Genomic DNA, 12,682 nt, shown 5'->3' on the forward strand with positions numbered 1-12,682 from the left:
TTAAATCTGCGTATTCCTCCAAAGCTCCATTGTCCTGAGTCTGCACAACTCTGTCAGGACCTAGGATCAAGGGAGATACTAAGGTGTTTTAGCACTATATCTCTTGACACAATGATGAAAATAATCATGGCCTCCAAACCCTCAAGCTGCATACTGGACCCTATTCCAACTAAACTACTGAAAGAGCTGCTTCCTGTGCTTGGCCCTCCTATGTTGAACATAATAAACGGCTCTCTATCCACCGGATGTGTACCAAGCTCACTAAAAGTGGCAGTAATAAAGCCTCTCTTGAAAAAGCCGAATCTTGACCCAGAAATTATAAAAAACTATCGGCCTATATCGAATCTTCCATTCCTCTCAAAAATTTTAGAAAAAGCTGTTGCGCAGCAACTCACTGCCTTCCTGAAGACAAGCAATGTATACGAAACGCTTCAGTCTGGTTTTAGACCCCATCATAGCACTGAGACTGCACTTGTGAAGGTGGTAAATGACCTTTTAATGACGTCAGACCGAGGCTCTGCATCTGTCCTCGTGCTTCTAGATCTTAGTGCTGTTTTTGATACCATCGATCACCACATTCTTTTGGAGAGATTGGAAACCCAAATTGGTCTACATGGACAAGTTCTGGCCTGGTTTAGATCTTATCTGTCGGAAAGATATCAGTTTGTCTCTGTGAATGGTTTGTCCTCTGACAAATCAACTGTAAATTTCGGTGTTCCTCAAAGTTCCGTTTTAGGACCACTATTGTTTTCACTATATATTTTACCTCTTGGGGATGTCATTCGAAAACATAATGTTAAATTTCACTGCTATGCGGACGACACACAGCTGTACATTTCAATGAAACATGGTGAAGCCCCAAAATTGGCCCTCGCTAGAAGCCTGTGTTTCAGACATAAAGAAGTGGATGGCTGCAAACTTTCTACTTTTAAACTCGGACAAAACAGAGATGCTTGTTCTAGGTCCCAAGAAACAAAGAGATCTTCTGTTGAATCTGACAATTAATCTGGATGGTTGTACAGTCGTCTCAAATAAAACTGTGAAGGACCTCGGCGTTACTCTGGACCCTGATCTCTCTTTTGAAGAACATATCAAGACTGTTTCAAGGACAGCTTTTTTCCATCTACGTAACATTGCAAAAATCTGAAACTTTCTGTCCAAAAATGATGCAGAAAGATTAATCCATGCTTTTGTTACTTCTAGGCTGGACTACTGCAATGCTCTACTTTCCGGCTACCCGGATAAAGCACTAAACAAACTTCAGTTAGTGCTAAATACGGCTGCTAGAATCCTGACTAGAACCCAAAAATTTGATCATATTACTCCAGTGCTAGCCTCCCTACACTGGCTTCCTGTTAAGGCAAGGGCTGATTTCAAGGTTTTACTGCTAACCTACAAAGCATTACATGGGCTTGCTCCTACCTATCTTTCCGATTTAGTCCTGCCGTACATACCTACACGTACGCTACGGTCACAAGACGCAGGCCTCCTAATTGTCCCTAGAATTTCTAAGCAAACGGCTGGAGGTAGGGCTTTCTCCTATAGAGCTCCATTTTTATGGAATGGTCTGCCTACCCATGTGAGAGACGCAGACTCAGTCTCAACCTTTAAGTCTTTACTGAAGACGTATCTCTTCAGTAGGTCCTATGATTAAGTATAGTCTGGCCCAGGAGTGTGAAGGTGAACGGAAAGGCTGGAGCAACGAACCGCCCTTGCTGTCTCTGCCTTGCCGGTTCCCCTCTCTCCACTGGGATTCTCTGCCTCTAACCCTATTACAGGGGCTGAGTCACTGGCTTACTGGTGTTCTTCCATGCCGTCCATGGGAGGGGTGCGTCACTTGAGTGGGTTGAGTCACTGTCGTGGTCTTCCTGTCTGGGTTGGCACCCCCCCCCCCCCCTTGGGTTGTGCCGTGGCGGAGATCTTTGTGGGCTATACTCGGCCTTGTCTTTAGGACGGTAAGTTGGTGGTTGGAGACATCCCTCTAGTGGTGTGTGGGGGCTGTGCTTTGGCAAAGTGGGTGGGGTTATATCCTGCCTGTTTGGCCCTGTCCGGGGGTATCATCGGATGGGGCCACAGTGTCTTCTGATCCCTCCTGTTTCAGCCTCCAGTATTTATGCTGCAGTAGTTTATGTGTCAGGGGGCTAGGGTCAGTCTGTTACATCTGGAGTATTTCTCTTGTCTTATCCGGTGTCCTGTGTGAATTTAAATATGCTCTCTCTAATTCTCTCTTTCTCTCTTTCTTTCTTTCTCTCGGAGGACCTGAGCCCTAGGACCATGCCTCAGGACTACCTGGCATGATGACTCCTTGCTGTTCCCAGTCCAGCTGGCCGTGCTGCTGCTCCAGTTTCAACTGTTCTGCCTGCGGCTATGGAACCCTGACCTGTTCACCGGACGTGCTTGTTGCACCCTCGACAACTACTATGATTATTATTATTTGACCATGCTGGTCATTTATGAACATTTTAACATCTTGACCATGTTCTGTCATAATATCCACCCGGCACAGCCAGAAGAGGACTGGCCACCCCTCATAGCCTGGTTCCTCTCTAGGTTTCTTCCTAGGTTTTTGGCCTTTCTAGGGAGTTTTTCCTAGGGAGTTTTTCCTAGCCACCGTGCTTCTTTCACATGCATTGCTTGCTGTTTGGGGTTTTAGGCTGGGTTTCTGCACAGCACTTTGAGATATCAGCTGATGTACGAAGGGCTATATAAATACATTTGATTTGATGATCTCCAACAACCTTGCCTCCCATCCAGGTTGCTAAATGATTCCAAACTTCCAGCACATCCACAGATCTAAACCCCCCACACACAAGCTCTCCTCTCCTGTTCATCCCTCCATCCCTGTACTGTCCTCTACCCTGTATGATCTCCAACAACCTTGCCTCCCATCCAGGTTGCTAAATGATTCCAAACTTCCGGCACATCCACAGATCTAAACCCCCCCACACACACACAATCTCTCCTCTCCTGCATCGGCACTTAATGGCCTATCGAGTTAGGATTACCCGTTGCTTTCTCTCACCTCATTGAGTTAAATTACTGATTATTACCTTTCACTGTTTAGTGTTCAGTCACTGAGCTGCTGCTGAAGGGGCCAGAAGTGGGGAGTGCAGGGGCCACACGAGCCCTTCAGGAAAGGACTCTCTCTCTTCCCACTGTCGATATCACCACCCTATGTCATTACTGCGGCGACCTGGACTAAGAAGCACGCCATTTGGTCTTCTTTTATAATATAAAACCAATTTCAGCGCGGGTGGTCCCAGCGGTGCCTCCGCAACGGGGGTAAATATTCATTATTAAAATGTTCTCCTGAGCAGTTGGGAAATCCAAATGTGAGATGAGATGGCTCAGCCCTATTGTTCCGAGGGAACATTGACTATCCTCCTTCCCTCAATCCCTCCCCCAGGCATCCCAGAATAACAGCATTGATCAGTGATTATGTTACTGGGGGTGTGGGTGGGGATGGAAGAAGACGTCAGGCGTCAGTCATTTCTATGGGGGCTATTTGGGTCCCCTTGTTACCGGATGCAGCAGCATAGTCAGTATTGTGCAGTTATAGCTTCTTTGCTCAATCCAGATGTAAAGGGAGAGACTGAGAGATGAGGTATGTTCTGTAGGTAAGGAAATTATAATATTATATGGACATTTAGCTAGCAGACGCTTTTATGCAAAGCAACTTAGTCAATACGGTTGTTCAGTAGCTATTGCTCTAGCGAGAAATCACAAAACGACTGATAGAGGTATTGTATTTGATTAGGGGAAATTGCACAATGTTGGTAAGCTAAGTATTGGGCAAAGGGGCTTGGGCAGGGTTGTTGGGTTTGGGAGATAGGGTCAGGATAAATTCCTGACCAAGTGACCAGAAAGTAACCAGGATACTCTGGGCTCTACATCTAGGCTATTTGTGGTCAGGAAAAACTGCAAGCCCAACCATGTGAAATGGTATATCCCTCTCCTCTTTACACCTTTCTTTCTATCGCTCGTTCAGCTTTTCCCTCTGCATCTCCATGCTAAGCATGAAAAGTGTCTGTGATCAATACCTCCAGGCCTGCTCCTGCTTCTGGCAGCGCTACCTGGGGGGCTGGAGTGCTGTGTCAGCATCCACTCAAGACCTCAAACACCCCTCTACTCCTTTCCTTCTCTCATCACCTCTGTCAACCAACACTACCTCAACACAATCCCTCACTCACACGTTTCACACTTTTAACGCTACACACCTCCATCCCTTCTCTTCTCCTCCCCTCCTCCCTCCATTCCAATGTGGCTGTTAAATACCATTCAAATGTCACCCTGCCATTTTGATTGGAATAATAATTTTGAGAGGTGGGAGAAATGGCTTGTTGATGCTAAGCAGGCGGTGCAACAGCGAAAGCCATCTCTCCCTGTCACAAAGTTGCCGTGTAAGAGGTTCCCAGTTCCTGCCCGGCACCACGGCGTCACAGTAGATGTGGACACAGGTTTATGTTAAAACCACCGAGGCCATGTGTTAGTGTCGTTCATCATCACACCTTAGTAAACCAATGACAGTGACAGTATTAGGATTCATGCACAGGGAGTAACAGAGGGTCAGTGGAAAAGACCTAGGATTAGTGTGGTTATGTATGTTGGGGAGTGTGAAAGTGTGTATGAATGTAACAGTGATTTAATTAGAGCTTTCTAAACTAACAATAAGAGTAGCGTTCAAACCAAAAAACTAACATATGTTTCAGGTGTTTGACCTATTTTCAGTGTATGAACCTTGAAGTAAACTCATTTACCCAGCAGCCAACACTTCTCTCTATAAAACACCTTGGTCGTGCTCAGTAGGGAGCAAACCGTAGTAAAACATTTGCATCAGAAAATGGACAAGTTCAGGTAGTACGCCCCCGTTTCACTCTGTTTGAAAGTCTCCACCGTACTGAACATGACACTGTTCTCTATAGCATTTAATAGTAACTCAATCTTACCTTGCGGGCACCTCGATGTTGGAGATAGCGTAAAAGTACTTGAGCAGGTTGTCCCTCTGCATGTAGGTGCCCCCCAGGGCTGGCCTGAGCAGCCTCAGCCTGAGGTTAGTGAAGGTAAAGAATTCCCTCAGGCCCTTCATACTCTCCATACGGGTGTACAAGCTGTCCATGTTGAGCAACCTCGGCCCGGCGAACACTGCGAAACGCTCCCGAACCTCGAACTTTACGTTCTTATCGTTCTTCGATCCCACCCAGCGTGAGAACTGCTCAGTGCAGATGACAAGGGTAATGTTTGCAGGCGATAGGTCGGAGACACGCTTTGGTGCCATGTTAAAGGACTCGAGACAATCGTCAGCGTAGAACTGGTAGGGCTGCCAGGTGCGGCCGTGGTCCATGGACTTGTCCAGCACCATTAAGGTGGGGCGGCCGTACTCAAAGGTAATGGCGATGTCGTCCGTCAGCTCCAGGCTCTTGTTCCAGGCTAGGGAGATGTTGGCCAAGAGGGGTTCTGGATAACGGGCCCATGTGACTGTCTGCCAGTAGGTGATGCGGCCGGTGTGCTCACGGTCCTGCATCAGCTGAGGAGGGTGGGCCAGGTCCGGGTTGGAGGCGTCACACTCGTCACTGCACAGGTACGGGTTCTCCTGCAGAGTCAAAAGAACACAAACGAGTCAGTGGACAGACAGTAAATGGATGCACTAAATGATTCTCAAGTCTTAGGTGAAATGGAATATAGTCCATCATCAGTCCCTCCAGGATTCTGCAATCACAATTTTCTTTAACAAAATCAACAATTCCCCGCAAATTTGACCAATCACAACTATTTCCCCATAAAACAGTCAAATCATCATCACCGCAGTACATAGAGGGCTTGCAATTTCAACCATTCACTGCACATTTACTGCATAATATGGTTAAATCGAGCCTCACATCAACAATCCTTTTCCCTCGTCAGCTAATTTTCACAAGAGATTTGACAAAATCACCTACTGGCAGACAGTCACATGGTCCCGTTACCCTGAACCCCTCTTAACCAACATATTGTCATGCAAAATGTCAGAACTTACGCAGGAAAATCAAGCATTTTCGTCCTCAAATATCACAAAAAATGCAAAATCCTGGACTGTATGATGCAAAAGAAGAAATTCCTGTACCTACTTTCATGCTACTGGCATTAATTCTAAAACTTAAACCGAAACATTTAATATTCAAATAAAAAGTGAAAAGTAAATGATTTCATGCTTAATCAAGTCGGTGACCTGTGCCTGTACAAAAAACTAACCACTCAGTCAAACCCACACTAATAACAAAATAAAGTTTACAGTTCTGTGCAGGCTGAGTTTATAAATCATCTGATTTATGATGACACTGAGATAAGAGAAAAAAACAAGCATATGCAAAATCTAGTGGTGCTAGGGTAAGAGAAACTTCTCAGAAGAGAGGAAATGGAAAGGGGGATACCTAGTCAGTTGTACAACTGAATGCATTCAACTGAACTATGTCTTCTGCATTTAACCCAACTCCTCTGAATCAGAGAGGTGCAGGGGGCTGCCTTAATCGACATCCGCGCCCAGGCAACAGTGGGTTAACTGCCTTGCTTAATGCCAGAATGCCAGATTTTGCTGGATTCGATCCAGCAAACTTTTGGTTACTGGCCCAACGCTCCTACCCACCAGGCTACCTGCCGCCTGCTTGAGCGGGGTACTCAGATCCTAGCCTCAGGATAAAAGTCTGTGCGTGATGACATAGCGCACATAAAAAAATATTTTGCGTTTAAATTCCCATGTACCGAATAAAAAATACAAGTTAAATGAGTTTCCAACGCATTTTCAACTCTACTGATGGTTTTGTCACAAAAATGTTGTGTTATATAGCGAATGTGCCCACTCTGGTTTTGGCATGTGCGCTCTAGCTAACGGCTTACAGATACAGTTTAGATTATTATGGACATAAGAGCTAGATTATTTTAAATTGTAAATACGGCAGCCAAGCATCATCGATCATCATGTCACCAGATTAAAACCCTCAATATTTATTGGAAAGGAGCATCAAGCTTCTCACCTTACACTTCAACCACCCTGTGAAGTTCATCGTACCTTATTTCATCTGTACCCTAATAAACTGCATGCTTTCCCGAGTCGTAGTGGGAGAACCATACAACATGTCATCACATGACTCTGTTGTGGAATTATTGAATCAAAATATTTCACAGATACTGGAATTTGTAAATTCAATTAGACTTTATTACAAAGTAACAAAGCCGAGTAATTCCATGGAACAACTGACTCTTCATTTTTAGTACTTGTCTTTTATACAGTCTTACCCTTACATAACATCGTCACTCCACTTTATGAGTATTGTTGTCTTACTTAGTTTCCATTCTCTTATTGACTCAGACATTGGGGCATAGATTCTATTGGTGGCGTGACATGCATACTCATACTGGTGCTTATCACGGATTAGCTAATGTTCCTGTCCAAAAGGTCTTGACAAGTTCAGGCCGATGTTGTCTATGTATGATTAACCCATGTGTGCGTCCAGTAGCCTTCACAAGATCAGATATGGCCCAGACCAGTCACGTCTTGTTGGTCTACCTTGCCTCATCCACACAGATTCTGCTTACATTCTGTTTTTTACATGTCTAATAGTTGACTCAATGTTGATCCAGCTTTGTACACTCACATGGGCTCAGCCTTCATTCTGTTTACACATGTCTAATATTTAAACTTATATTGATTATTCGGTCTACTTCAAAAGAGAACAGTATAGGTACTGAGAATCATCAGATGACTGGAAACTCTCCAACAACTCCAAGTTTACTTCGCAATGATGGTTATTACAGTACCTTCAGAAAGTATTCACACCCCTTGACTTTTTACACATTTTGTTGTGTTACAGCCTGAATTTAAAATAGATAAAATTGAGATTTTGTGCCACTGGCCTACCCACAATACCCCATAATGTCAAAGTGGAATTATGTTTCTTCAATTTTCTTTTACAAATTAATAAAAAAATGAAAATCTGAAATGTATTGAATCAATAAGTATTCAACCCTTTTGTTATGGTAAACCTAAATAAGTTCAGGAGTAAAAATTTGATTAACAAGTCACATGATAAGTTGCATGGACTCACTATGTGTGCAATAAAAGTGTTTAACATGATTTCTGAATGACTACCTCGTCTCTGTACCCCACACATACAATTATCTGTAAGGTCCTTCAGTTGAGCAGTGAATTTCAAACACATGTTCAACACAAAGACCAGGCTTTTCAATGCCTCGCAAAGAAGGGCACCTATTGGTAGACTGGGGAGTTTTTCAGGATAAAAAATAAATAGAATAGCGCTAAGCACAGCCAAAGTCCTAGAGGAAAACATGGTTCAGTCTGCTTTCCACCAGACACTGGGAGATAAATTCACCTTTCACCAAGAAAATAACCTAAAACACAGTAGATGTGGATGCTCCTGAGTGGCAGAGTCACTGTCTAGCAATGATCAACAATCAATTTGACAAAGCTTGAGGAATTTTGAAAATAATAATGGGCAATTGTTGCATAATCCACGTGTGGAAAGCTCTTAGAGACTTATCCAGAAAGACTTACAGCTGTAATCACAGCCAAAGGTGCTTCTACAAAATATTGACTCAGGGGTGTGAATATTTATGTAAATGAGATATTTCTGTATTTCATTTTCATTAAATTTGCAAAAATGTCTAAAAACATGTTTTCACTTTGTCATTATGGGGTATTGTGTGTAGATGGGATAAAAAAAAAACATTTTTAATCCATTTTGAATTCAGTCTAAAAACAAAATGTGTAATAAGTAAAGAGGTATGAAGCGCCATTTCCCTACATTTTTTACAGAAACAAAAAGATACCACCTTAGAGTATTTTGTTTTGTCGATATTTGGAAAGTTTACAAAAAAAAAATCTGCTTCCATCAGACCTTTACGGGCATAAAAAGGTTGGATGGAAACCTGGTTACTGATTGGTCAAAGATTCCACTCGAGGCTGTGTTCAATAGAGAGATAATGTTTTGAAACAGAGGTTGTAAAATGTTTAGCTTCGGTGTGCCCTACTGCACACTACCCTGCTGTGTTCAGGTCATCAATCCCTGTTAAGAGGGGAAGAATGAAACGCCAGCAGTACTACAGATCTTGAAGCTCGGAATTGAACAGCCCTGCTATAGAAGATATTGCATTGTGGGCGGCTATGACTAAATATTGAAACGACTGGGTCTTCTCTCCCAACAACAACATTAGATGAGAAACTCCCACTCTCACTGGGGAGAGGTGGCATGCTTGTTTCCTCTCTGTAACTATTACTACATTTCCAGGATTTCCAGAAATCCCAGTTGGAAGATTCCTAGAATCAGCAGGGAATGAGCAGGAAATTCTGAATCATCCAACCAGGATTTGTGGAAAACCTGGGCATTTTCAGAAAGTTACCAGAATCTGGTCCTGGGCCAAAAAAAGGTACACATATTTGTCCAACCTTCACTCCTGCTTCAGACACAACGAGGATTAGTGACATGCCGTAAGGAAATGACCATTGACCTACAAATCCTATTGAAAATTATTACACTGTATAGACACCGTCCCAGATGCACAAGGACATATAGGTTACTCTCGACCCTGATTTCTCTTTTGACGAACATATCAAGGATATTTCAAGGACAACTTTTTTCCATCTTCATAACATTGCAAAAGTCCTAAACTTTTTGCCAAAAATGATGCCGAAAAACGAATCCATGCTTTTGACACTTCTAGATTAGACTACTGCAATCCTCTACTCTCCAGCTAGCCGGATAAAGCACTAAATAAACTTCAGTTAGTGCTAAACACAGCTGCTAGAATATTGACTAGAACCAAACAGTTTGAACATTATTACTCCAGTGCTAGCCTCTATACACTGGCTTCCTGTTAAGGCTAGGGTTGATTTCAAGGTTTTACTGCTAACCTACAAAGCATTACATGGGCTTGCTCCTACCTATCTCTCCGATTTGGTCCTGCCATACACACCTACACGTCCACTATGGTCACAAGACGCACGCCTCCTTATTGTCTCTAGAATTTCTAAGCAAACAGCTGGAGGCAGGACTTTCTCCTATAGAGCTCAAATTTTATGGAATGGTCTGGCTATCTATCTCTTCAGTAGGTCCTATGATTGAGTGTAGTCTGTCCCAGGGGTGTGAATGTGAATGGCAAGGCACTGGAGCGACAAACCGCCCTTGCTGTCTCTGCCTGGCTCCCCTCTCTCCACTGGGATGCTCTGCCTCTGACCCTATTACGGGGCTGGGTCACTGGCTTACTAGTGCTCTTCCATGCCATCCCTAGGAGGGTTGCGTCACTTGAGTGGGTTGAGTCACTGACGTGATCTTTCTGTTCCGTTTTGCACCCCCTCGGGCTCGTGCGGTGGAGGAGATCTTCATAGGCTATATTCAGCATTGTCGTAGTAAGTTGGTGGTCTGTTGATATCCCTCTATTGGTGTGGGGGCTGTGCTTTGGCAAAGTGAGTGGGGTTATATCCTGCCTGGTTTGCCCTGTCTGGTTGGCCCCGTCCGGGGGTATTGTCGGACAGGGCCACAGTGTCCCCCGACCCCCCGTCTCAGCCTCCAGTATCTATGCTTCAATAGTCTATGTGCCGGGGGGCTAGGGTCAGTCTGTTATATCTGGTGAAATTATCCTGTCTTATCTGGTGTCCTGTGTGAATTTAAGTATGCTCCCTCTAATTCTCTCTCCCTCCTGGAGTACCTGAGCCCTAGAACCATGCCTCAGGACTACCTGGCCTGATGACTCCTGACTGTCCCCAGTCCACCTGGTCGTGCTCCTGCTCCAGTTTCAACTGTTCTGCCTGCGGCTACGCAACCCTGACCTGTTCACCGGATGTGCTACCTTGTCCCAGACCTGCTGTTTTCGACTCTCTCACTCTCTCTCTACTACACCTGCTGTCTCAACCACTGAACGCTCGGCTATGAAAAGCCAACTGACATTTACTCTGAGGTACTAACCTGTTGCACCCTCTACAACCACTGTGATTATTATTTGACCCTGCTGGTCATCTATAAACGTTTGAACATCTTGAAGAACAATCTGGTCTTAATTGCCATGTACTCTTCTAATCTTCACCTGGCACAGCCAGAAGAGGACCTCTAGGTTTCTTCCGAGGTTCCTGCCTTTATGGGGAGTTTTTCTTAGCCACCATGCTTCTACATCTGCATTGCTTGCTGTTTGGGGTTTTAGGCTGGGTTTCTGTATATTTATAAATAAATGTGATTGACATACCAGCACTGTATAGCAATACCTAGGACAGAGTGATGAAGGTCTGTATAAAGAATGATGCAAATATATTATAGTGTTTGTGGATTGGGTGTTTTGCATGTACAGTGGGGTCACTTGGCACCATTGATAAGGGTGAGTAAAAAAGACTGTATAAAATAAATAATACAAATACTGAGCTATATTGCATGCCCAAAACATTTAGAAAATTATATTATTTTATACTAATACAATTACTCAGAGAAAGAGATATTGTTTAACAAGTACATACCTAAGTGTACTAAACATTAAGGGCACCTGCACTATCCATGACATAGACTGACCAGGTGAAAGCTATGCATTTCTTTACTCCCTTACTCATAAAAGTAATCTGATTACATGACACGTTAGCCCCCAGCACTGAACGGCACAGAACATTTTTCTAAAATGTTTTATGTTATACAAGAACACATTGGGAGGGATCTTAGACCATTCCTCCATACAGCATTTTTCCAGATCCTTGATATCAATGGTCTGTGCTTATGGACTGCCCACTTCAATTCAACCACAGGTATTCAATAGTGTTCCGGAGACTGAGATGGCCATTGCAAAATGTTTATTTTGTCAAGGATCTGGAAAGATGCTACTTGTGTCTGAACGGTCAAATCTGATTTATTTTTCCTGAAGTGGTTTTTAGACTCTTATTTGGCATAGCTAGTGTTGACAGTTTGACAAGGACACGTGGTAGCTAACTATCTCGCTAATTGTTTACAAATAAATTTGTGAATGTCTTGTAAGCTAAACAGCTAGCTAGTTGACTGCTGTTTTGATAGTTGGATCATCATATCCTTTGAGGCTTTAAAAGTGTTCTAACACTAATTTGAACATTCAAAGTAACTGGGAAACGTTCATGGCAGGCATTGTTGTCACCTTAGCTTCTGAGTGATGGGAAACACAAGAACCACCACCAATCAACCTACACCACTCACACCCGTTGTTACTATGACAACTAGCGTAGCCATGTCATCAAATGACTGCTGTCTGAACACAATAAATCTGATTTGGTCACTTGTAACTTGCTGTTTGGACAGTCAGCATTCCAAAACAGATTTGAAAAACAAAACTGATTTGAGCATTAAGGCCTGCAGTGTGAACAAAGCTTTAGATCCCTCCTAATGTGTTCTCCAATATCATAAAATATTTTTGAAAAAGGCTCACATGCAAGGTATTGAAAACAGGGGTGTCAATAATTTTGACCCCAATCTTTGAGAAAAAATATTACTAATTAAACAAAATCGCTCTGAGCAATTGCATTAGTATAAAATAATATAATTTCCCACCAAAAAATGAGCATACAATACAGCGCAGTATTTCTATTATTTATTTTATATATATATTTTTTGCTTATCTTTATCAAGGTTGACAAAAATGGCAGACGCCACTGTACATCTGGATCTGGTGCGTGTGTTGAGTATGAGGGACT

The 12,682-nt window shown here is 43.3% G+C and overlaps 1 protein-coding gene across 2 annotated transcripts in view; it reads right to left on the reverse strand.

Annotated features, from left to right (window-relative positions):
• LOC106562870 (netrin-G2) overlaps positions 1–12,682 on the reverse strand; it is a 166,397-nt gene that overhangs the window by 133,143 nt on the left and 20,572 nt on the right. For both annotated transcript variants that reach the window (XM_082958047.1, XM_082958048.1), the window contains exon 3: positions 4,947–5,590. In XM_082958047.1, the coding sequence (XP_082814173.1) occupies positions 4,947–5,590 (644 nt within the window). The remainder of the gene's footprint in view (positions 1–4,946; positions 5,591–12,682) is intronic.

This window comes from Salmo salar, chromosome 11 (assembly GCF_965601325.2).
Source record: "Salmo salar chromosome 11, fSalSal1, whole genome shotgun sequence".
Taxonomy (NCBI): Eukaryota; Metazoa; Chordata; class Actinopteri; order Salmoniformes; family Salmonidae; genus Salmo; species Salmo salar.